Raw genomic sequence first — 23,975 nt, forward strand, 5'->3', positions numbered from 1 at the left:
AGTTCAGAATAGATGATACACAACTTTACTAAATGGACTTTATGCTGAAATTTCAGCTGATGATGCTACTGCCCTCTCTAGGTTGCCATGCCAGAAGTATGAATGATGTAAGTGGGAGTTTATCTTTGAGCTAATGATTGACTTAACTGCGTTTTGACAGAAGAACTTCAAACAGTTTTTTATGTTTGCTTTGGGATTTTGCACCTGTTATCTCCTGCTGCAATATTATTTTTAGCCAAGTTTAGAAATCTTTGGATGTAGCTGACCCCTAACTGCATCATTTCACCTTGGGTCACACACCCCGATGCTTGCCCAAAACCGTGCTAAATCTTAATTTCATTTTCAAAACGGCGTTACTGTGCCTACTGTGATAGGAAGAAATCCCCCCCTCCCCATTTTATTTCTTCACTTTTAAGCAAGCCAGTTGAAGAATATGGAAGAGAACTAGCAAGCAACCTGCAGTATCGAGCGCATTTCTATTCGAGCATAATCGTTTTGGGTTCTCCGGATCTCATGATATTGCCTCACGAAAAGTGGAAATTTAAAGCTCCGCTGTCGCACAAAACGAAATGCGGGTGGGGGTAGTTGGGTGTGAAGAGAACGAACGGACGTGGCATCTCTTAAGATTTGCGAGGCTTGTGGATAATCCGATCGAATCGGAAGGCTTCGCCTTCTATTGCAGTTGTCAAGATTAGCAATAATTGGTTACATGTGAGGGATCTTTGGGGGCTGGGACCTCCTCCCTTCTTCCATTGATGGGGCCTCTCGCTGTGCATTTCGCCCCACAATTCCGTTTGCGCTGCAGAGTTTAAGCACCGTATCGCTTCGGACCTTATCTTGTATGATAAGACAGTAAGAGAGCCGGGAAAAGCGGAGGGCTCTCAAAGAGCAGCTCCTTGAAGTCTTTGGCGGCGACGCTGGGGGTGTCTTTTATTTTAGCCTGCCCAGGGACCTATAGCTGACTGAAAGGACCGAGTTGGTACCTCCCTCTGCTCTCCTTAGATATTTGGTACGTTCCTCCTCTGAGCGCCAGAAGAGAGAGAGGGGGGAGAGAGAGAGAGAGAGAGAGGCTAGCGAAACCTGCAGCTTGAGTGCGAGCGTCTCTTTGGCGCTGCGGTACGGGGAGGAGAGTCGAGCTTTCATTGTCCATCTAGCGGGAAGACTTTCTTGCAGCGGAGCGGCAGCCGAGAGTTATGGAGTACTCGATGCAGGGAGAAGTATGGAAAGCGCAGACCTTGAAGGAGCTGATCGAGATCCTGCATCACTTGTTTGCCAGCGATAAAGTCAATGTGGCAGAAGTGCAAACTTTAATGGAATCTTATGAGAGCAACCCAGAGGAGTGGACCAAATATGCCCAGTTTGACAAATTCAGGTAATTGGGGGGGCGGGGGGAGGACCACTGGGAGAGAGGAAATGAATGTCTGCTATGCCGAATTATAGCCTCGGAGGCTTCAGTTGTTACTGAAGGTAGAGAAAGAAATGCATCTGGTGCTCAGCCCTTATATACAAACCCGCTCCCTTCCGTTGCCCCCTCCCGATGTAAGGTGTGCCAGACTTTGTTAACGCGGATCGCGTTACATGTATCTAATTTGCAGCTTTCATTTTAAAAAAAATCATGCAAAACGAAATAATGTTTTGTTACCAACCTGGTTCCCATGGCTGCAACTGAGATTAAGTGCGATTTTATAAAAAAGAAAAATAACTTGGATCGAGGGGTGGGCCATGCAATCCAGCGCTGGTTGCCAATTTAGAAATGAATGGGGTACCTTAGAAACAGCTGGGGAGAGATGCATTGGCAAAACTCCCAGGCTGTCTTGCCCAGACCTACTTGCAATGTGACACTTTTTATGCTGCAGAACCTCCTTGGTTCCCATTCGAAGTGCCCCGTTTCCCGGAACCAACCTTCCTGTCAAAGGAGGTCTTACTAGTTTTGTCCTGCCTTTGCAGCCCATATGTTAGGATCTGTATTATCTACACCAATTTTTCTACCATTTTTGCACATTTGATTATTAGGTGTGACATTATGTTGGTCACCTGGTTTTCATTTTTTGTGATTTTCCAAAAATTTCTGCATTTATGCATACTACATCTTGAGGAATGCATCTGAATGGGAATTAGGAGCAATATAACCATGTCTATTGCAGAAGTGTGAATGTAATTTAAAAGAATCTTTGGCTGTCTAGTAGAGATGTAGAGTGATGGCTGCCAAATACAATTGAAAATCAAATCACATAGAATGGCAAACTACAATACGACCTTGTATTTCCCATGTAATATTGCAAAGTTGTCATACTTGATTCTGATGCTAGTTTGATTTATAATCCATAGGGTGTACTACTTATAAATTGCACTCACAAACTCCCTAACAAAATTGCATGTTATACGAGCCCAGCCTGTATGGTTAGTTTCTAGCTGTATGTCTTTTAAACCCAGGAACTTCATATGAACACAGTTGTCCGGTTGGAATTGACCCAATTTGTGTGTTCTGTCAGTAGTTACTGTCATGTTGATGGGGTTCTGTATGACTGCAGCAGGTATTGGATTCTTTTTCCATGTGGGAATGAGATCAAAGGATAAACATCCTTACTCCGTAGAGCTATTTTGACATGTGCAGGTTGATTTTAAACAAAAAAGAACTTTGTCCCTCTGACCTCAAGGAACTGAAATCTAAGTAGTGCAGCTGAAATATCTGAATGATCATGCACATTTGTGAATAGCCACTATAATAAAATAGTTATTACTACCCAACATTTATGCAATTCATTGCCCTTTAACCTTATGGTTATCACCTACCATCTTCCACATCCACAATCATATCTACAAACATATTTCTGCCTCAATAGAAACTTCATGTGTATGGTTAATTAAGTTTTAGTCTAGGAGATGTTGTTATTCTTTAGGCATTATGAGACTCTTTGTGGTCTATGTCACAACAGTCCAACAGGCATATTTCTCTGAAAGATAAGAAATATTAAAGAAAAAATAACCTGCATCCAGTGACATTGAGTATAGCAACATACTGTATATCACGTATATTGGTTTCTGCAATACAGAAAGGAGGTAAGTACGTGCAGATTCAACTCACCTAGCTTGTAGGGATTTGTTAAGTAATTCTCTAAAGCATAAAGCTGCATCTTTCAAGTAGTAGCAAACTCCCACTACCGATTTGAGTTAATTGCTGTTTATCCTTCCATATAGCCTTCTTATATCTGGTATTGGTCATAGTGCTTGGAAATGCTGGCAAGCACAGCCAAGAGAAAGCACCGGGTCAGAAATGCTGCCCTAACCATTAAATTATTCTTCCCATATATATAATAAACAGAGAAAGGTCAAAATGTGAGTTCTTAAGGTACATCCAAATCGATATGGTTGTTACATAAGTTAAGGATTGGCACAAGTTGATTGTTATTCTATGACCTGGTCACGTTTGCCAAAATACCAAAGACACTTCCCAAAGTTTGGAGAGCGACGACTGCTATTCAGAATATAGATGACCTCAGTGACTGATATAGCTGGCATGACTCTTCGTGGTACATTACATTTCATATATATGAGGTCACAAAGATTTAGCTGACTCCTTATCAGTTTTCACGTTCCAAGGTAAATAATGGCATTGATTACTTTTCTCTGGAAGCTGTTAAAAAGCGTATGTGATCTTCACTCATTGGTTAGTAAATGCACAACTGTCATTCAAGGCCATCTTAGTAGCACATGGTATCTTACAAAATTATCTTTCTCCTGTCCTTCCAGTTTTTCTGTGAAGAATGTTCCAAATACCACTGAACAAAGAATCCTAAATACATCTGTAAAGTAACTTATCTTGATCTACAGAAATCAAAATCTCTATTAACTTTCACATCTTTCTGGGCATCCTCACTATTTTTGGTAGTAATGTACTAATTGGATTATTCGGATGTACATATTTTAATTTGGAAATGGAATTGAATGTTACTATCACTCCCCACACTCTCTGTCATAGATGGTTAAATGCTATATATTTCTGTTTGCAACAAAGCCTGTGGTTTTAACAACGTCTGGAGGATAGTAACACCCAGAAGCCTACATCCCTGTTCAGACTAACTAGGGTTGAAGCCAGATGGATACATCCGGAAGACCAGGAGTTCCCTACTACAGATATATAGGGAAAGAAGATGAAACCATGAGCTAATGGTTGCTTGGCATTTCATTGGTTGTCTCCTTTCCCTAAAGTAAATATATTCCATAAATTTAAAGGAAACTGCTTATTTGAGGCTCAGGTGATTGGAATGGCAAGACTGGAGTGACCAAAAAAACTAAGGTGCTTGCTAGTGATCAACTCTGCAAATTGAGTATTAGATTATTTACATCACCCATCATACTGACAATTAAAAAGAAATGATAGCAAGCCCTCTGAGATGCAAACTCTACATTTTCTGATTCATAAGCACTAGTTTTGGATGGCAATGGAAAGTTAGGTTTAAGGCCATTTGTGGACACAAGCATTTTGGTTGGCTTCATACACTCCCTTAATGGCATTATTACCATACTAAGAGGAGTGATAAAATTGTCTGATATTGTATTATATCAATGCATACATGAATATTATCAAGTTTACAAGTAATAAAGCAAGCCACAATAAAGTTATTAAATGCAGGAAGTCTTTAAAAATTACGCAATATATCTTGGTATATATAAAGAGATATGATTAGCTCCCCATAATAGATGACTTAGTTACGTATATAGAAATAACTCTCAGGAATTATCTTTAAAATGCTACAAGGTCCTGCTAACAAAAGTCACAGTTTTGGTGGTTTATATACTTTCCTCTCTAAGTCCCTATGAAGAAACTTTGAAAGAATGAGATACGTTTAGCCTTGAGAAAAAAATCTAAGGGGAAAGATAAAATGATAACACACTTCAAATACCTGAAAGAAGGTCACATAAAATGGGGCAGGACGTGTTTTTTTTCATTCCAGAATACAAGATTTTGGATACTGGACTTAAGTTACAAAACTTTCCCCCCAGGGGAAAACTTTTCTAACTGTGCACTTTGACAGTGGAACCAATTATCAAGGGAGATTCTCCTTCATAGGTTATGTTTATTCAGATACTATAATCTTTCTGAATAATTGGTTGGTCATGACTCATCTTGAGCACCATTTGTTTTCCTAAAGCATTCCTTGAAGTAAGTAACAATCCTTGTTTTCCTCTTCTTGAACCTTTTTGTTGCCTCTACTCCAGCTGATGGTCCTCAAGACTCTGATAAAATTCAAAGTAGATACCACAATCCTAAGTCTGATTCCTCTTGTTTAGGTTAGGTTTAGGTTTATTGGATTTATATGTTCATAAACTGTCCTGCAGAGAGCTTTACAAAAAGGGTCTCTGCTCACAAAAATGCTGTTACCCACACAACACACCAGAGCTTTGTATAAACCAATAATGAATATAGTTTTATCAGTGATCAGATTGGAATGGAATAGTTTCCAACCCATCTGTGTCATTTTCAATGGTATCAGTGGTGTATGTGTGTGTGTGTGTTCAAAACTGGCAAGATGGCAGTTACAGAACTGCTAAGAGATTGTTGCTACACACACACACACACACACAGTGGGCAAGGCTTTAATCATGAGGGATGGCCTTTGACACATATACACTGGTCACTTTGGGTAAACGAAAATCTGTTTTTGAGTCATAGTGTATCATAGTATCAGGAAATATACATATATAGTACATATATCCCTGCTTCATATTTACATTGTGAACTGGGCCTATCAGTTAAAAAAACTGACTTAAGGTACTTGGATGTTCATCTCCCAAAATATTTTTTAATTTGAAAGAAAAAAATAATTTTACTAAGAAGTACAATATGCAGGGATGTGGTGGCTCAGTGGCTAAGACACTGAGCTTGCCAATCAGAAAGCCGGCAATTCAGTGGTTTGAATCACTAGTGCTGTGTAACGGAGTGAGCTCCCGTTACTTGTCCCAGCTTCTGTCAACCTAGGAGTTCAAAAAATAAGAACCACCTTTGATGGGAAAGTAACAGCTTTCCATGCACCTTTGATGTTTAGTTATGCCAGCCACATAACCATGGAGACAATCTTCGGACAGTGCTGGCTCTTTGGCTTTGAAATGGAATGAGCACCGCCCCCTAGAGTCAGGAACAACTAGCATATAGGTGTGAGGGAACCTTTACCTCTACTTACAATATACAAGTAAAGGTAATGCAAACTATAAAATAGTAAAAAAAAAAAACAGAAAAAAAAGAAAAAGAAAAAATATTTAAAAAGAAAAAAGAAGATAAAAAGGAATTTTCCCCCTACTTCCCAGCAAGTATCAAACAACTTTAACAACTTACTATCAGCTTTTCAAATACAATAATCTCTAACCCAGTGATGGGTAACCTTTTCCAGACTGAGTGCCCAAAGTGCATGTGTGCCCAAACTCCCATTAATGCCAGAAATCTTTAAGTATATGTTTTGAATCACTTTTTACATATACTTCTGGATCAGTGACGTGCAGTGAGGTTTATGGCTGGTGAGGCACTGACACAGGGGTTTCAGTTTTTTTTAGATTTGTGGACTTCAACTCCCAGAATTCCACAGCCAGGCATGCTCAGTTCCGGTTTAAAGCAACAGTATTTGTTTTTCTCCTTTGCAAAAAAGTTTTCCTTCATTCTTTTTCTTCTTCCTCCCCCTCCTTCCTCGCTCTCTCCCTCCCTCCCCCTCTCTCAAACAGACACACACACACAGAGAGAAGCTGGATCCCTCTCTCACTCACTCACTCTCAAACAAACACAAACACAGAAGTTGGATTGGATATATTTTCCAGTGGCTTGAAAGCAGCTCCTCTGCCATACCCTGCCCCACACACCCCTGCTGCCTTCCGATCCAAGCCTTTGATTGCAGGTGGAGCCACGTTGCCTTTTCAAACTTGTAATCAGTGAAGCTGGGCTTATATACTTTTATCCGTGTGTGTGTGTGTATGTGTGTGTGTACATGCATGTGTGCATGCGTGTGTGTGTGTGTGTTTGAAAAGGCAACGTGGCTCTGCATGCAATCAAACTTTTTGAATTCCTCCCCCTCCCTCCGACCCACACATGTACCTTTTCCAGCTGTTTCAGAGAGGATTTCAACTCTGCTCTTGCCTGTCATCATGAAAAGAAAAAAAAGGAAAAGGAAAAAAGCATGAAGTCAGGCTGAGGTAGTTGCTGCCAGAGCCTCTAAAAAGCCTCTAAAAAACGCCCTCTACAGGAGGCAGGAGAATGATGTGCCTCATCTACGTCAGGAATTTTTCGGCTTTTAACCCTTGCTTAGCTCTGCTCGAGTGATCATAAAGTCAGATTAGATGAGGCACCTTGTTCTCCTGCCGCCTCCTGTAGAGGGCACTTTTTAAGAGGCTTTTTAAAACAGTTAAGCACTAAGCAGAGTCATCCATGGTGATTCTGGCAGCAACTAGCTCAGCCTGACCTCAGCTCTTGCCTTTTTCCTTTTCCTTTTTTTTTTCTTTTCATGATGACAGTGGTGAGGCTCTGCCTCCCCTGCCTCCCTTGACTGCACATCCCTGTTCTGGATGCATCCATTATATTATTTGCTTCTAATGCCTTCTAGGATCCAGACTTCAAAAACCCAACTTTTTTTCCTCTCAAAGAATGTAAACATCTAGTTTCCCACAGAAAGGATTTTATAATTTATTTCCAATTTTTATTACAAATTCTTAAACTTTCTAAAAACACTCAAAACATTATGTTTTCCAAAAAATAATATTTTTCCAAGTGCTTAGAATTGTATTTAAAACTACTTTTACCAAGGGGAAGGAACCTTACCCAGTGAATACAGTAAAAACATGCTGATTTAAATAGTCTTAATATTTCCCAAAAGAATAAAAAGGTTAAAAAATGAAGTTCGGCCAAATTTTGTCCTTAAAAGACCATTTTACGATGGATATGTCTAGTCTAACATAGAGAAGGACTAGGGTTGACTTGATTCCAGTCTTTCAAGGTTTGAGGTACTGCCCTAAAAAAAAGGGGTTGAGCCTATTTTCAAAAGCACTGGAGAGTAGGACAATATGCAACGGATGGAAATTTATCAAAGAAAGATCTGATCTGGAACTAAGGAAAAAATTCCTGACAATGAGAACAGTTAACCAGTGCAACAGCTTCCCTCCAGAAGTTCTGGAGATTTTAAAGAAGAGATTGGACATCCATTTGTCCAGAATGGTGTAGGATCTCTTGCTTAAGCAGCGGGTTGGATTAGAAAACCTCCAAGGTCCCTTCAAACTCTGTTATACTGTTACTGTTACTTTGACTCCCAACCGCTCAACAACTCATAAACCATCTACAAAACCATGGTTCCTGCAGTCTACTCAACAAGACCACCTATCTGGAGTGCATATGAGTTATCTCACAATCTTTCCTTTCTCTGAAGAGATTTTGTAAATTCAGATATAGCATCCAATCACTATCTCGGTCATAAATGCCATTTTCTGTCTAGCTCACCATAGCACTCATCAAAAATCCACCTCATTACCCAAGTATTGACGTATGCTTTATAATGTTATTATTAATTACGTAAGAGAAATACAATGTCATGTAATAACAGTGCTCTGCCAGATTTTATTTTCTAGGGCTGGATACTCTTATTATGTTGTATATCATATATTGGTTGCATCATTTTCAATAACACATTGCCTGTATACAAGTGAGTTACCTGCATTTCAATTCTTTCAGTTTTTTCATTTTGAAAAAAGTCTCTGTCCAGATGTTTTCTAAAGTGCTCCATGTTTGGATAGTGCTCTGATCTAAAACCATGTCCATTCTGCTGGTAATATTTAAAATGGATAAATGTGAATTGTGAATACTTAAGAGAGGTGTTTTCTAGTGAAAATGCATTAGGAAACTCTCCTGATTTGCAGCTTTTAAAAAATCGGCCTTAATTCAAAAGTTTTAGAGAATTTCTGTTCAGTTTTTTCTTCTGTTCTGCAAGCTCTAGTCTGTTATCTTGAATCTTACTAAAGAACTTCCTAATCAGAGATTCTTGAGTAACACCTGCCATTGACGCTCTTTATCTTATTTGTCATAATCTCTTGTTATGTATAAAATTAATATTTTATCAAGAAGATCTTGTCCTTTTCCTTTGGTTGCCTTCATGCATACGTGTCCAGGCATATATGTATACATTATATATTATTACATAACTTTTCCTTTCAGGTGTATACCTCACACAGAAAAATAATTTTCCTTAATATGACTACAAATATTTAGAAATTATCTAATCTGAGAAGCATTTGAGTTACATTATTAATTGGATTGTGAATTTGTTTTTAAGTTTGTTTTGAATTCTAGCACTATATAAATGCGGTTTTTTAAATGATTGATGCTGTTTAGTCCTTCTGAACTTCCTTTTAGATGAGAGAGGGATCTTGGAAAATATTAGTATAGTAGTATAAAGAGGTGAAGAAAAATGCATGTTATATAATGCTGCTGGTGGAAAATAATTATCTTTGTTCCTCCAGTGTTCCAGAAGTATCCATCTGCATAGGGTGAAGTGTCAGGCATGGGAAACCGAAAATGAAAATCCACCCCTCACACACACACACACCAACCATAGAGAAAAATTCCATAAGTAGACTCACATACTCATTGGAACTCACTAACCTTTAAGGTAGTGTTTTCAAAAGAGGGCGGGGGAATCTTGAAAGCTGGTGTCCACTATTAATCACTGCAGTGGTGCAGTGGTTAGAGTGCAGTACTGCAGGCTACTTCTGCTGATCACTGGCTGCCAGCAGTTTGGCAGATCGAGCCTCACCAGCCTCAAGCTTGACTCAGCCTTCCATCCTTCTGAGGTGGGTAAAATGAGGACCCAGATTGTTGGGGGCAATATGCTGACTCTGTAAATCGCTTAGAGAGAGCTGTAAAGCACTGTGAAGCAGTATATAAGTCTAAGTCTGGGATGGCGAACCTATGGCATGCATGCCACAGGTGGCACACAAAGCCACATTTGCCAGCATGGCAGCCCTCAGCTCTGGCTCCGGCATGAATGAATTGCTGGTTGGCCAGTTGGGCCGTTTTTCGTCCTCCACAGGCTTCAAGAAAGCCTCCGGAGTCTAGAGAGGGTGAAAATCACCCCCTCACATGGGTATTTGCGCATGCACAAGTGGGGGCACACATGTGTGATAGTGCTCGTGCACACAGTTTTGGCACACCTTTAGAAAAAGATTAGCCATCACTGGTCTAAGTGCTATTGCTATAGACTAATAGTGAAGAGACCAGACTAGAAATCAGGAAACTATGAGTTCTAGTCCTGCCTTAGGCATGAAAGCTGGCTCACAGGGTTGTTGTCAAGAACATAGGAAGAGAAAGGAGTATGAGGTACATTCACCACCTTGAGTTATTATTTATAAAAAATAATAAACATAGGATTTTAAAAACCCCTAAATAAATAAATGTATGCTTTAGTTTATGTCCTACTGTTTAAATCATTTGACATGTGATTCTTGTCCAGCAAGAATCTGCCTGTAAGGTAAGTCAAAGAATGCAAAACCAGTGAATAAAATGATTTAATGTCTCAATAATCTTTAACATGAAGGTTTTTTGGAACAGAATGGCAGCCTGCCTATGCCATTTCATGTCTTTTAAAAATTGTTTCTGCTTCTCGAGGGTAAAACTTACAAAGACTCCCTGTTTTATCATTTCAGATACACAAGAAATCTTATAGATAAAGGAAATGGAAAATTCAATCTGATGATCTTATGCTGGGGAGAAGGCCATGGCAGGTTTGTAATTGAGAAGATACTTAATTTTCAAAAGTCTGTGGACGCAATTTTACAATGTGAATACACTTGAATGTACCCTGAAGAGAATGTTGTTTATGTTGTAACTTAGTAATAGATGGTTGAAGTCCACCTTTCCAACATATTGCTAACTCTTAAATTCATAGATCAAAACCAAATGTGTAACAATTGTCAATGGCCACATTTTTGTATACTGGATTACTACTCATGGTCACTGGTCATCTGGTGAGGCTTCATTAGTGCTTGCTGATTTCTCTTGAAGAAGATTTTGTCTTTCCGTAAGAGTATAATGCGTGAGGATCCTGTCTTGACTGCAAAAGCTAGCCAGAAAAGACAGCTTGCTATAATTTCAGAAAGCAAATGAAGATGCACTTTGTTCTCAGCCTGCATTCAACAATCACAGGATTAGTTCAAAAGAAAACCATGTTTTATAATTGCTGCTACTTTAAGTCCGCATCTTCAGAACTGAGACTCTTAACGTGACTTCTCATAAGAGAATGATTACCAAAATGGTAGCTCCAAAATGCAATTTCCCCATACACACCAAACACTTTTTTTTTTTTTTTGCAATTTTGCATACTCATTCATGAGTTTTCTTGGCACCGGTAGATAAAGTTTTCCATTGCACTTTCTGCAGGTTTTTCAACTTCCCGCTCTCAATCTCTTATGCTTTCCCATTCAAAGATCAATCACACCTGATCCTGAGATCAGACCAGTGGTGAAATTAAAAAAAATTAACTATTGGTTCTGTGAGCATGGCCTGATGGGCGTGGCAGGGGAAGGATACTGCAAAATCCCCATTCCCTCCCCACTCTGAGGCTAGCCAGAGGTGGTGTTTGCCAGTTCTCCGAACTACTCAAAATTTCTGCTACCGGTTCTCTAGAACATGTCAGAACCTGCTGAATTTCACCCCTGGATCAGACAGAACTATTTAAAAAATAAATAAGCATCAATTACAGAAGCTCTGATCCTAGAAGGGCAAATCCCTACCCTCCATGCTTGAATCTTCAAATATTTTTAATTTTTAAGCATTTTTATTCAGCGTTAATATTATTTTAGTATAACTTCACATTGACCCAAGAACTAGTCTATCAGTCCTATCCATACATATCATGTTAAAGACTGGAGAGTAATTCATTTATAATATTCACACCATTTTTATTCTAACCATAACAGTCCCAAATTGTGGGTATTAGTTTAAATTCACCCAATTCTGGCATTTTAAGAGCAGAGCAATAAGAACAATTAGAGGTCCAGCATCACATTTGATGCTGACAGAGTACCGTATGGTAAAAATAAGATACATGGTTATTTCCAGAGACATTGTGTAAGGAATGGATTATTAACAGCATGGGAACAAGTAAAAGGAAAACACTACTTAGAAATACCAATGTGGCTTTAAACAATGGAAGCGGTGACACACCCAAATATTAGTAGTACGAAGAATATTATTAGATACAAATATATTTTAACAGAAAGGGGGGAATTAAAACAAAAACAAGAGTTAGAAGAACAAGGGATTGATATAGGTTGGTTTTCGCAATTGCAAATACAATCAAGATATGAAAAAGATAAGAGAGAGTATGGCTTCAATTTGGGAAGTTCAGAGCTGGATAAGATACTCATGAGGACAGAAGAAAGAATGATTAAGAAACTATATAGCTATCTACTAAGAATCAGATTAGAAGAAGTGGTTAAGGGTACAATGATAGCATGGGCAAAGAATTTTGGCTATACAATTGAGTTAGCAAAATGACAGCAACTATGGCAAAGGAACTACAAATTAACTATGTCAATAGCATATATAAAATGTTTTATAGATGCCACATGCCATCCAAAAAATTAGCCAAGATGTTTAAAGATAAATCAGCGGAATGCTGGAAATGTCAACAATTTACAGGTTCATATTGTCATATGTGGTGGACGTGTGCAGAAACAAGGAACGATTGGACTAAAATAAGAACATGGTTAGAGAAAATGTTGCAGAGAAATATAAAGTTTAGACCCAATATATTTTATTGCTATGCTTCCATAGAAATATAATAAAGAAGAGACACTTATTTGATTATACATGGAACAACTGCAGTGAGAATTGTATTTGCACAAATTTGGAAATTAGATAAGATACCAACGGAAGAAGAGATAATAAAAAAGATTTTGGACTGTGCAGAAATGAATAGGTTAACTTTGAGAATAAAAAATAAAGAGGAATCGGTGTATCTCAAGGCATGGGGAAGATTCTATGACTGGTTAGAAAATGAAATCTAGAAAACAAAGTAAGAGAGAGATATAGAACCCAGATGATACACTATTAAATGAAAAAGGGGGGAAGACGGGGAAAACAGAAAATAAAGTATTAATATATAAGTATATGTTCAAGAGTGAGACACAGATGAAAAATAATTGGGATATGATAGTGAAGAAAAGGGAATGGGAAATGATAAGTATAAAGCTATAACCGGGTTTGTGGGAATACCATCCCGAAAATACACCAGGTGAGAGAGGGGAAGAGATAACCACAATAACAGAAAATGGAAGGAAGAGAGAAGGAGAAGAGAGGAAAGGAGAGGGAAGGAAGAAAGAGGAAAGGAGAGGAAGGTTGGAAGGGATAGAAAGAGAAGGAGAGGGCAGGAAGGGGAAGAGGAAGAGAAGAATAGGGGAGAGGTAAGGGAAGAAGGAAAGGGAAAGGAGAGGACGGAGGAAGTAGAGGAAGGGAGAAAAGAAAGGAAAAGTAGGGTGGTGACAATACAAAATAGGTGTATGGGATGGTAAGCAAAGCAACCCTGAATATATATTTTAACTTTTTATATGGAAAAATAAATGTGTAAAAGTGATAAATATAAATAAAAATAATAATTATGTGAATATATACCTGTAATTGTATGAAGGAGACTAAAAAAAAGAAAAAAACTTTTTTCACATTTGACACTGACACAGCCAGTGAGCTGTGTACAAGGAGTCTATGACAATTTGCCACAGCCAACTTCCTATAGGACAAGAATGACACTAATATCAAAGAAATAGTGGAATAGAAACATTAAAGAAATGATTTGATTTAATATTTGATTTGATTTAATAAATTTATAAGCCGCCCAATCCCGAAGGACTTCGGGCAGCTTACAGAAAATAAATTTTAAAAAGTAAAGAGTTAAAAACAAACGGAGGAAAACAAATTAAAAGAAGCACATCATGCACCCAGTCTAATCGGGGCTGGAGCTCGGTCAAGAGGTCAACAGCCCCAGGCCTGCCGGAATAGCCAGGTTTTAATAGCCTTTCGGAAGGCCATGAGAGTGGGTAGGTCCGGATCTCTGGAGGTAGTTCATTCCATAGGGTCGGAGCGGCTACAGAGAAGGCCCTCCCCTGGGGAGCCGCCAGCCGACATTGTCTGGCTGACGGCACCTGGAGAAGACCCGCCCTGTGCAATCTTATCGGCCGTTGGGAGGTATGCGGCAGAAGATGGTCTCGCAGATATCCATGTCCTAGGCCATGTAGGGCTTTAAAGGTAATGACCAGCACCTTGAATCATGCTCAGAGACCGATAGGGAGCCAGTGCAGCTCACGAAGGATAGGTGTAATGTGGGTGTATCTTGGTACACCCAGTATTGCTCGCGCGGCTGCATTCTGGACTAATTGTAGTCTCCGAACACTTTTCAGGGGCAGCCCCATGTAGAGCGCATTACAGTAGTCAAGTCTTGAGGGACAGAATAAAATATGATTTGCAAAAATTAAAATATTTTTTAATTATTTTAAATAATTAAATAGAATTGTTAAATTGTCCTGCAGAGAGTTGTCCCATAGTGAGTTGGCCACAATGAGTTGGCTGTGGCATGTTCTCCCATTTCGATGTACAAGACCCTCTGAGAGCTGGAAGAATCCGCTTCTCCAGAACTCAGTCCATAGAATGTGGTTTCATGATTGCCTAAAGTGCAGTGATTCCCACATAGGTTCACCACTAAAAATCATACACATCAGAATGTGAACAAATTATGGTACATAACAAATATTGGTAGACATCTGGATTCCTTCATAAACATTCATCCAATCCTTTCAGTCAGCGACAGGTTTTCAATGCCAGCTACAGATGAAAACAAACTGGATGAGCATTGTCCTTTTGGCATACAAACATATGGTATAAGTGGGTTTTATAGCTTAGCCAGAAATAGTTCTTGAAAACAGTCTGTCATTTTGTTTTGGGTTTTTGCAGGACTGCTATCTTGATTGCTTTTGTCAGAACCAGCTGCTTTAGCACCACTTGGTGACTTCCTTCTTTGTGCTTTATTACAATGGTAGCAGGGTTTTCATTGCTCTGATCAGCCTCTGTAAGATGGCTCCAGGGTTTGACTGAAAGAGCATTGTGCTGTGATGGCTGCTTAAAACCAGAAGTAGAATGCTCCTCTTGGTCCCCACCCCCCACCCCAGCCTTTTCAATCTGGTCAAGAGAGTCTGCCAATATCTCTCTAAAATGTCGTTGGAAATGTGGCAAAGGATAACGTATCCCTTTTATATGCAAGAATGGCTTGGAACCCTGAAGTCTGAAACAACCGTCGTCCTCAGCCCTCAAGTGGCTTCTAAGGCAAAGGTGGGCAGCTATGCTGGCTTAGGAATCCTGGGAGTTGAAGTCCACAGGTTGTAAAGTTGCCATAGATGCCCATCTCTGCTCTAGAGCAAAACCAGTTTCCATAACATGGAAGGATATGAGCTTTGTAAGACAGAAAATAACCTGCTCCCTTTTGTAGCTCATTAGTTAATAGGGAACAGAATAATATTGCTTCGGTTTTGTTTTGTTTTGTTTGCTTTGTTTTTCTGGAATGTGTGCTATTAATATTGGAAAATTATTGTGGCTCATTTCCAGTTTAGTTTGTACCCAGCACATTCCTGTTAATTCCTATACTAGATCAGATCAGAGCAAGCACCCACACCACTCAGTTCAGCAAACATTGAAACAGTAAACTAGCAAGACTGTAATAAAGGCTGGCAAAATAGGGAGGGAGACACGAACCACAAGCAAAATTTACATTGTCTCAACAGTTTATCAAAAGGCACAGAACGTTCTACTGCAAACAGTATTGTGGGGAATTAGCATGGACAGTGTCAACCTAAGTGGCCTTAGGCTATTGTAGCTTTATTTCCATTCCAGAGATGGAAAGTGGGACACCAGGTGATCCCGCTTCTATTCTGCATGTGAAGGAAACAATTTCCTGGATATGGATGGTATACATAGCAAGTACAACCATATTCACAATTTTACCTATCACATTCATGGATAAAATTGAAGGATTACAAGTATTTGGGCACTTAGAACAATTAATTAGCATGAAGCTCTGTCGGGGAGGCAGCAGTAGTGTCTAGTAAATTTGCAGTTCTGCTTGTAGTCAAAAGCATTTAAGGTGCCAATATCGCTTAATACATTCCAGTCCCTTATAACAAAAGTAGGACTCTGAGAACAAGGCTACTGCTTTCCCACTATTATTGGTAATGTCGTATGGCAACAAAGTCTGTAACAGTAAATCTATGGTTAAGAGTTGTTTCTACATAGTTTAACACTGTTTCCAAACCTAAATATTGCCTGTCTTAGGTCTATTTCTTTCTTAATTAACATTCCCAGTCCCTTTGAAATATGTGTTCTTTATAACCTAGATACTTTACTTTTTTCTCTCTAAAATTGTTGCACAATATAACAACGTGGCATTTATTTTCTATTACAAAACAGAGACAGAAAAAACAAATAGTGCCAAATTGGTTTTTAATAAAAAAAGATATGCAAATGTATTTTATAACTACTATTTTCCCTATTGAACATCTGCAATAAACTTGGTTGCTATGTTTGTTAGCAACTTGAATCCTGAAGCCAAAGACTCAGAAATATGGCATTAATAATGGTGGATCTTAAAGCATGTTAGGAGTGTGTGTGTGTGTGTGCGTGTGTGTGTACGTACGTACATGTGTACAGCTTCAAGTAAAAAGAAGAAGTAAAGATGGTGGTCCTTTTGGCTAGCCTGAATAATATTTCCTTTAATAATGATCTTTTCTAATCTTTAATAATCTTTTCTTTATTAATTTAATAATTAATCCTCCTTAATGCATGGGTAGAATTACTTGCTACAATACTTACTTAGATTCAGTCCAGGTAAATGTTTGTACAAAAAAAATGTAAAATATGTGTACCTGAACAATTCCCAACACCTTCACCCTGGATCATTTAACTAAAATGCTGGGATTAAGTTTAGCAACACTTGGATATTTACAGTTGGCTCCTTTAGAGCATTGTAAAGAGTAAACTCTTTCACACAGAACTCAACCCCTAGTTACTTCAGGGATATGTCTGTGTAGTTATCTTGCCAACAATGTAGAACTGATTTACCATTTGCCTTCCTCCAGGCTACTCCCCCGCCCCAAATGTCTCAATCAAACCTAGAATTGTGGACTTTCCTGGCAATCTGCAATCCAAATACTGTAGCAGGTCCAACCCTTATTTACCTTTTCAGATCAGCCAAAGATGGTGGTTTATTGCTGTTACCTAATTGGAATAGAACATTATATTCATGATAATTGAATTTGTAGGGCATGTTGTGCCGTGCAAAACAGCAATTAATCATTTTTGTTTATTGCCAATATGCTGTCTGGGAATTCTGGAAATTGCATTTTAACTCTTTGGAAGTTATAGAAAGCTGATCTAGGACATATGTATTTTATATACCTTACAGGCATCAACCTTTCTGACTTTATGCATTTTTTGAATTTGTTTTTGTAGCAGTATCCATGATCACACAGATTCGCATTGTTTTATGAAGCTACTTCAAGGAAACCTAAAAGAAACTTTGTTTGAGTGGCCTGGCAAAAAAGGAGTTGGAGAGATGCTTAAAAAATCAGAAAGAGTGTTAAAAAGAAATCAGTGTGCCTACATTAATGGTAAGTCATTTTGCTCTAGTGTCTTTAAATGTAACATTCTTTCCCCAGTAATGATAGAGGCGTCCCTGTCAATTCCTACTCTGTCCTTTAAAAAAACCCTTCATTTTGCAATATTTGCTATCATAGTTTTTACCTGGGGAAAAGAAACCTCAAAAATTATGGTTTTTATCCTGGATAGCATGTTACTGGGTATAAGGAATAAGGTGACTTCATTGGAGACAAAATTGAATTGATTTTTAGAAAATAACTTTATTGATAACAAAACAGAGAAGAAAATATGTTCAGATCATGTTAATACACCAATCCTTGAATATTTTTCTAACCTTGGAGGCAAGATAGAGTGAATAGATAAAGAGCAGAGGTTGAACATACACCAGTCAGTCCTTAATTTAAAATACTGGCTCAATTTCCTTTCCTAACACAATGGAATTTTTCCATCAAATTTCTCTTTCTAATCTGTATTATTTTGACTTACTGTACATATAATAACTACTGTAAAATGTGGGATTCTATATAATTTTGATAGCAGGGATTTCATCTAGAAAGCAGAAGACCATAAGTTCTCATTTGACCTTAGACATGAAAAACAGGCTGGGTGACTTTGGGCCAGTCACTCTCTCTCAGCCCAACTCACCTCATGGGATTGTTGTTGTGGCAAAAATAGGCGGAGGAAGAAGTATTAGATACATTTGCCACCTTGAATTATTTCTAAACATAATGAATGTGGGATAAAAATACTTTTAAAAAACCAGTAGTCTGATCCCAGAGATTATCTTCCTGTCTCATAATAGCTACCCAATTTTTTTTAACAATCTTTCACTTACCTTGCTGCTGCTGAGATTTTCCTTATCTTCAAACCACATAATTTTCCATTACATTCCTGAGAGTTGTCTTCAGTTTATTTATTCTGCTTGTCACAGTGTTTTTCCTTTCTCCCAAGTTGTCATCTTATCTATGCCTGGCCATCCATAAACTTCCTCAGCTGCTGCCCCCATTTTTAAAAAGGTTTTTTCTCTTCATACCATCTTTCAGCTATATGGTCACACAAATTACAAGCTTAGATGTTGAAACATGCTTTTAAACTTGGAAAAGATTGTTCTGTATATGACTATGCCCTTGAATAATAAAGAAACCCAAACCATCCCTGACTAAACTAGAAGCTACTTTTGGTATTAGGTAACGTTGTGGCTAATGCCCTCTGGGTACCTGTCCCCCCATTTGTTTGAAATAACAAAAAAATAAAATTGTGTGATTCCACATCTATATAATGGCAGGTTTAGTATCTTCTTTTTCTCCAAGTGGAGGAAAAATGGGTGCCTAACCTAATCTAGCTGTTTTTCCTGGCCATTTTACCTTCTTTCCTTTATCTTTTAGTTATAAAAAGATGCTAAATATTTATTGGCTATTTATTGCGCTTTATTTTATGTATATGTATGCTCACTCTGGATATTCACTTTATCATGTTTGCACTGTGACAGTAAGTAGCTAATCGATATGTATGTTTGAATACAAGTTGAATATAACAGGTTCCTTCCTAATCTGAATATCTTGATTCATACAGCCAGCTGGGATTGCTGTTGACCTGATTAAACATTGCATGTGAGCGCTATCAAAGACTTTAATTCATCGTTTTTCTTTTCTGGGATTTCTTCCCATTCAAATTGAAGTTTTATATAATGAGAGTAACTTCTGTTTCTACAATTCTCCCTTAGTGCAAATCTCCAGCTCCTGAAACAAATGAACCTACCAAACAATCTAGTAACAGACAACAAGTAAAAATGGCAACTGCCCAATAAAATGCAGAGGAGACATGTTGGCTTGTAATCCAATCATGCCTCCCGGTGCTTTGTGTGGTTCTTTGTCTGTCTATCTGTTGTTGTTTTGGAAAAATCTTTAAAACCCATAATAGCCTTTTAAAGATTGAAATCATTGGAAACAGGCTTAGGAAGCCCTTCATTGCTCTTTCACCATTTTGCCTTCAATTTTAACAAACCAAGATGGAGTCTTAAAGTACCCTTTTGTGGTGCTGGTCTATGTCCTATGGCCAAAAAGGAGCACTGTCTTTCTAGATTTGCATGACATAGCATGATTCAGAAGTATAAACTTCAGTTACTCCAGAATGCCTTACTGGGAGTCCAAAGCTGATTAAGAAATAAACTAGATTCCTGGATATGCATGCTAGACCCTTTGAAAGACCCTTTTGAATATAGCATATTAATAAAGCAGCTGGTGACTCACCTAGTGCAGGGGTCCCCAACCACTGGTCTGTGAACTGGCACCAGGCCGCAGCATGCCATAAACCAGACTACGCAAACAAGCGAAGCCCACCCGTGGCATGCAGGTGGCAGGTGAAACCACGCGTCCTCTGATCTATGGTAAAACCTCTCTCCACAGAACCAGTCCCTGGTACCCAAAAGGTTGGGGACCGCTGACCTAGTGGACTTCATGGAGGGGTTGAAAACTTGGATCTGCCCAATCTAACTATGAACCGCATTGATTTGTTATTCTTTGTAGATTCCATTGGTTTGCATCGTGTGGAGAACCCAAGCCATACCGAAACAGCTGTTAGTCTCCACTTGTACAGTCCACCTTTTGAAATCTGCCAGACCTTTGATCAAAGAACTGGACACAAGCAAAAAGTTAAAATGACATTCTATAGTCAGTTTGGAGAAAGGACTCCATATGTAAGTATAACTACTTGTGTCTTGACATTTGTGGTCATGCTGATAGAAGCAATGAGGAAGTAGCCAGGAAACAAGCTTGACTCTTACATAACCATGCTTAGACAAGGATATTAAAAACATGATAAGTTTATGCCTGAACAGAGCTTCAGGATTATGGAAAAGAAAAACAATACACACTAGGTTTATTGTAAAATTTTCTGTCCTGACATTTTTATTATTAAAAAATAACTTCCAAATAAAAGATGATGTATATTTTCAGGATGGCATATCTTCATTTTAATATTTCATATTGCGACTCTATGTTTTTTTAAGAACATACAGAGTAAAACTAAAGTTTTACTACAGAATAAGACTAAAAAGAAGTGGGGTTCTCTTTGAAAAAAGAACAAAATATTGGAACTTGGGTAACCAGATCAAGCTAAAGTCTTTATTCTGACGATGTGGTTTTCTCAGGGCAGACATTTGAAGAAAATTGCAGTTTTCTGTCTTCAGTGTTGAAAACACTGGTCTGCATGATAGCCTTTGAAAAGTGTCTCAGCTAAAAAAGAATAAAATCAATTATTGATTATTAACCATTACTACTGATAGTTGTTTAACACTAATAAATGATGATAATTATAATACTTCTTTAGGTATTTTACAAATCAATTCCATTATTTCCACTTATATGAAATGAATAAAAGTGAATCTGTTTTATACCTCAGAAAAATTATTGGAAAACATAATAGTACCTGATGTTACATTTTTCAGTCATGCGGTTATTTAAAATTTCTTGCCACAGTGACATCTGCTTTCTTTAAAATAACTGAAAACTCTCCATTTCTTTCTTTCTTTCTCTAGACTTCAGCAGTTTCTCAAGAAAACAACTGAAAAGCACAAAATTTACTGAATTATATATTCTTTTATTTTGTTAGAAATTGTTTGAGCAAGAGCAGAAGAATTATGTGGCTAATGCCAGTAACAAGCTGTATCTTTATGCAGGACTACATAGCTGTCCTATATGAAAAACAGCTTTTTAGCTATGATTTCTTTCTCTCTTTCTTTCTCTCTGTCATACATAAACACTAAAGTGCAGAATATAGAAGATTCTTGCAGACAACCAACAAATAAGAACATTGGGGGAGGGGCAGAATGCCTCTGATTAATTCTACTTCTGAGACTGTGTACACAGACATTGTACTTAGCAGGACTTCAGAATGAATATGTACTACTTAAATTACTTGTATATAACTTGTCAAACTCCACTCCGTGTTAACATTAATTCCTATCTAGTATATACTTTATGATGCAAACAATTCTTTTTATCATGCATATAATAATTTGTTGGAATTTTAATTGTGCATTTTAAAAACTAACATGTGCTAGTACTATTTTTTTTTAGTAGGAGCAATAAGGAATATCCTGTACAATGTTTTATTCAGAAAAAAAGGTCTGTGATTAAGTTAAGGGTGATGAAAGGGCTCAACTGTTAATGTTTCAGTTGGATGTATTGTTAAAACCTGTCCAATTACCTTAATAAAACTGCTTTTTAGACACATTTGTACTATTGATTTTTTTTTCTACATAGCATTAATAAATTTGGTCCACAGAAATTGCCTGATCAATAGTTTTGTTAGTCCGAAACATTATTAAGGACAAGAGGAGAAAGAACACTGATTTTTATTTTTATTTTATTTTCTTCTGAACCTGGGACGCGTATAAACATTGTATCTAGCACTAGAAATTAAAAGGCACCAAGGAAGTATTCCATTTTTTTCTTTAACAGGGTTCTTTGTTGTAAAAAAAAAAGGGATAAAAAGATTTGGCTGATTTACTAATTAAAATTGGAACTCTTTTTCACACAACAAAGGCTGTGTACTTGTGCAGAATCTGACAGCAATTACTTGGGAGTGTGCTTCAGTGAACTAATAGAGCTTATATTATGTAAAGCTGCAAAAATAGGGTTGGAGACATTTTCTTCCAAAATATGTTCAATTCAGTGACATTTGTATAGTTCTACTAAAATTCAAAGCCAGAATTACTGAATTTTACAATGATTGTTATTTTACCAGCTCGTCATTATAGCTGTACTAAATGTCATGGAAGCTACCTTGAAATGTAATTATATAACACCCAGCTTTCAAGGCTCCATCCCAGAAGTTTCAATATGAGTGGGTATGTATACATGTGTGTATGGCAGCTCAAGCATCATGTAATCATAAAATAATATTGTAAAAGTCAATCAAGAACGAGTTTGGTATAGCGGTTAAGACACAAGGTTACAAATCAGAAGTCTGTGATTTCTGCCTTAGGCACAAAGGCTCTTTCTCTCTCAGATTTAGGAAGAAGGAAAAGATAATATTCTTTCCAAAATGCTGCCAAGAAAACTGAGTAGTCCAACTGACTCAAAAGGCAAACACAGAAACACAAAAACCATATACCTACATGAAACAAATCATTTTATGGAAAACAATGTGAAAGCCTAATACCCATTTTGGAGTTAAAGTCTTCTATAACAAGGAGGCCAGTATAGAGAAGGATTGTATAGGAGTCTACATCCCTTGGATCTTTCCTAAATGGAGCTCGTAAGTATGGGATCCTACTTGCACAAAAAGAGAGTGCAGATACCACCTACAGGAGACCATACACAATTTAATGCATTAGTTCCAGGTTGCCTCTAGTAGAGGCAACCCAACCTTATTGTAGCTTTGTCCAGGATCAGGATTTCCGTACCATCTTTAATTTGGGCAGGAGGTCATTGTAAATTTGAGAAAAATCAGCATATTGATGATACCTTACTCAAGCCAATTGGTGACCTGTACTAGTGACTTAATATAGATTTTTTTTTAACAAAGGGAAAAGTGTTGTATGAAACAAGACTATATTAGAGTATGTATAGGTTTGACTTCATTTCCCATTGCTTCAGCCAAGTGAAAACAGTCAGAACAGACGAGGAAGCTATTTAAAGGGCAAGTTGGGTAGCCTAGGGTCAGCTGCTGAAGGTTTTTGCTTTTCTACCAAGCAAAACAATGTAAATGTAATTAAAATTGAGTTAAACTATACCTTTATCCAATATTCCAAAAGATTGTGTAGCTGTGCTGTAAATTTATCTACTGTAAATTTACAAGTAGATGCAAGTTCTAACTCTTATCACGTACGGCTGGCTGCCTCATTCTTAGGTGAGAAGGAGATGTTCCCGAGAGGGATGACTGAAGAAAAATCAGGAGTCTGTGCCAAGAGTGTATAATCCCTCCAGGGTCATATAAGGCATGACACTTATCCCAACTGCCCAATTAAAACAAACAGGCATCTATAGTGAGCAGCAGCTATATAGGAAGATGATCAGTGTAGTGTAATGGAATGTGTGCATGACCTTACGGAACAAGAGGAAGAGATACTGCCTAGTAAACAACAGACAAGAGAGGCAGGAGCTCCCATTGGCTCAACACCCACTGGAAAGAACCCACCCTAATGGATCAAGCAGTTAAAACTGGTGGTGGCAAGTTTATACTTTCAGATTTGCACTAATCTGTTCACATAATCTTACAATAAAATAGAATGTGTTCATCTAGTTATGGTTTGTGTCTGGTTTACCTGGCAGCCTGACAGTAGTGACACCATAGAAGCACAATTTCT

At 38.0% G+C, this 23,975-nt stretch overlaps 1 protein-coding gene across 1 annotated transcript; it reads left to right on the forward strand.

The window, feature by feature from the left end:
- The first annotated feature begins 340 nt into the window (after window positions 1-340).
- CDO1 (cysteine dioxygenase type 1) lies at window positions 341-21,897 on the forward strand. The gene is made up of 5 exons (XM_032212908.1): window positions 341-1,372; window positions 10,672-10,749; window positions 17,519-17,676; window positions 20,191-20,360; window positions 21,201-21,897. Exons 1-5 carry the CDS (start codon window positions 1,194-1,196, stop codon window positions 21,228-21,230), a joined length of 615 nt encoding a protein of 204 aa, XP_032068799.1. The 5' UTR covers window positions 341-1,193; the 3' UTR covers window positions 21,231-21,897.
- Window positions 21,898-23,975: the final 2,078 nt, after the last annotated feature.

The sequence above is a fragment of the Thamnophis elegans genome, chromosome 3, assembly GCF_009769535.1.
Source record: "Thamnophis elegans isolate rThaEle1 chromosome 3, rThaEle1.pri, whole genome shotgun sequence".
Classification (NCBI taxonomy): Eukaryota; Metazoa; Chordata; class Lepidosauria; order Squamata; family Colubridae; genus Thamnophis; species Thamnophis elegans.

Coding starts and splice junctions, on each gene's coding strand:
- CDO1 (XM_032212908.1), top strand. CDS start 1,194: ATGGAGTACTCGATGCAGGGAGAAGTATGGAAAGCGCAGACCTTGAAG. Junction 10,750..17,518: donor TGGGGAGAAGGCCATGGCAG/GTTTGTAATTGA, acceptor TTGTTTTTGTAG/CAGTATCCATGATCACACAG. Junction 17,677..20,190: donor TCAGTGTGCCTACATTAATG/GTAAGTCATTTT, acceptor TATTCTTTGTAG/ATTCCATTGGTTTGCATCGT.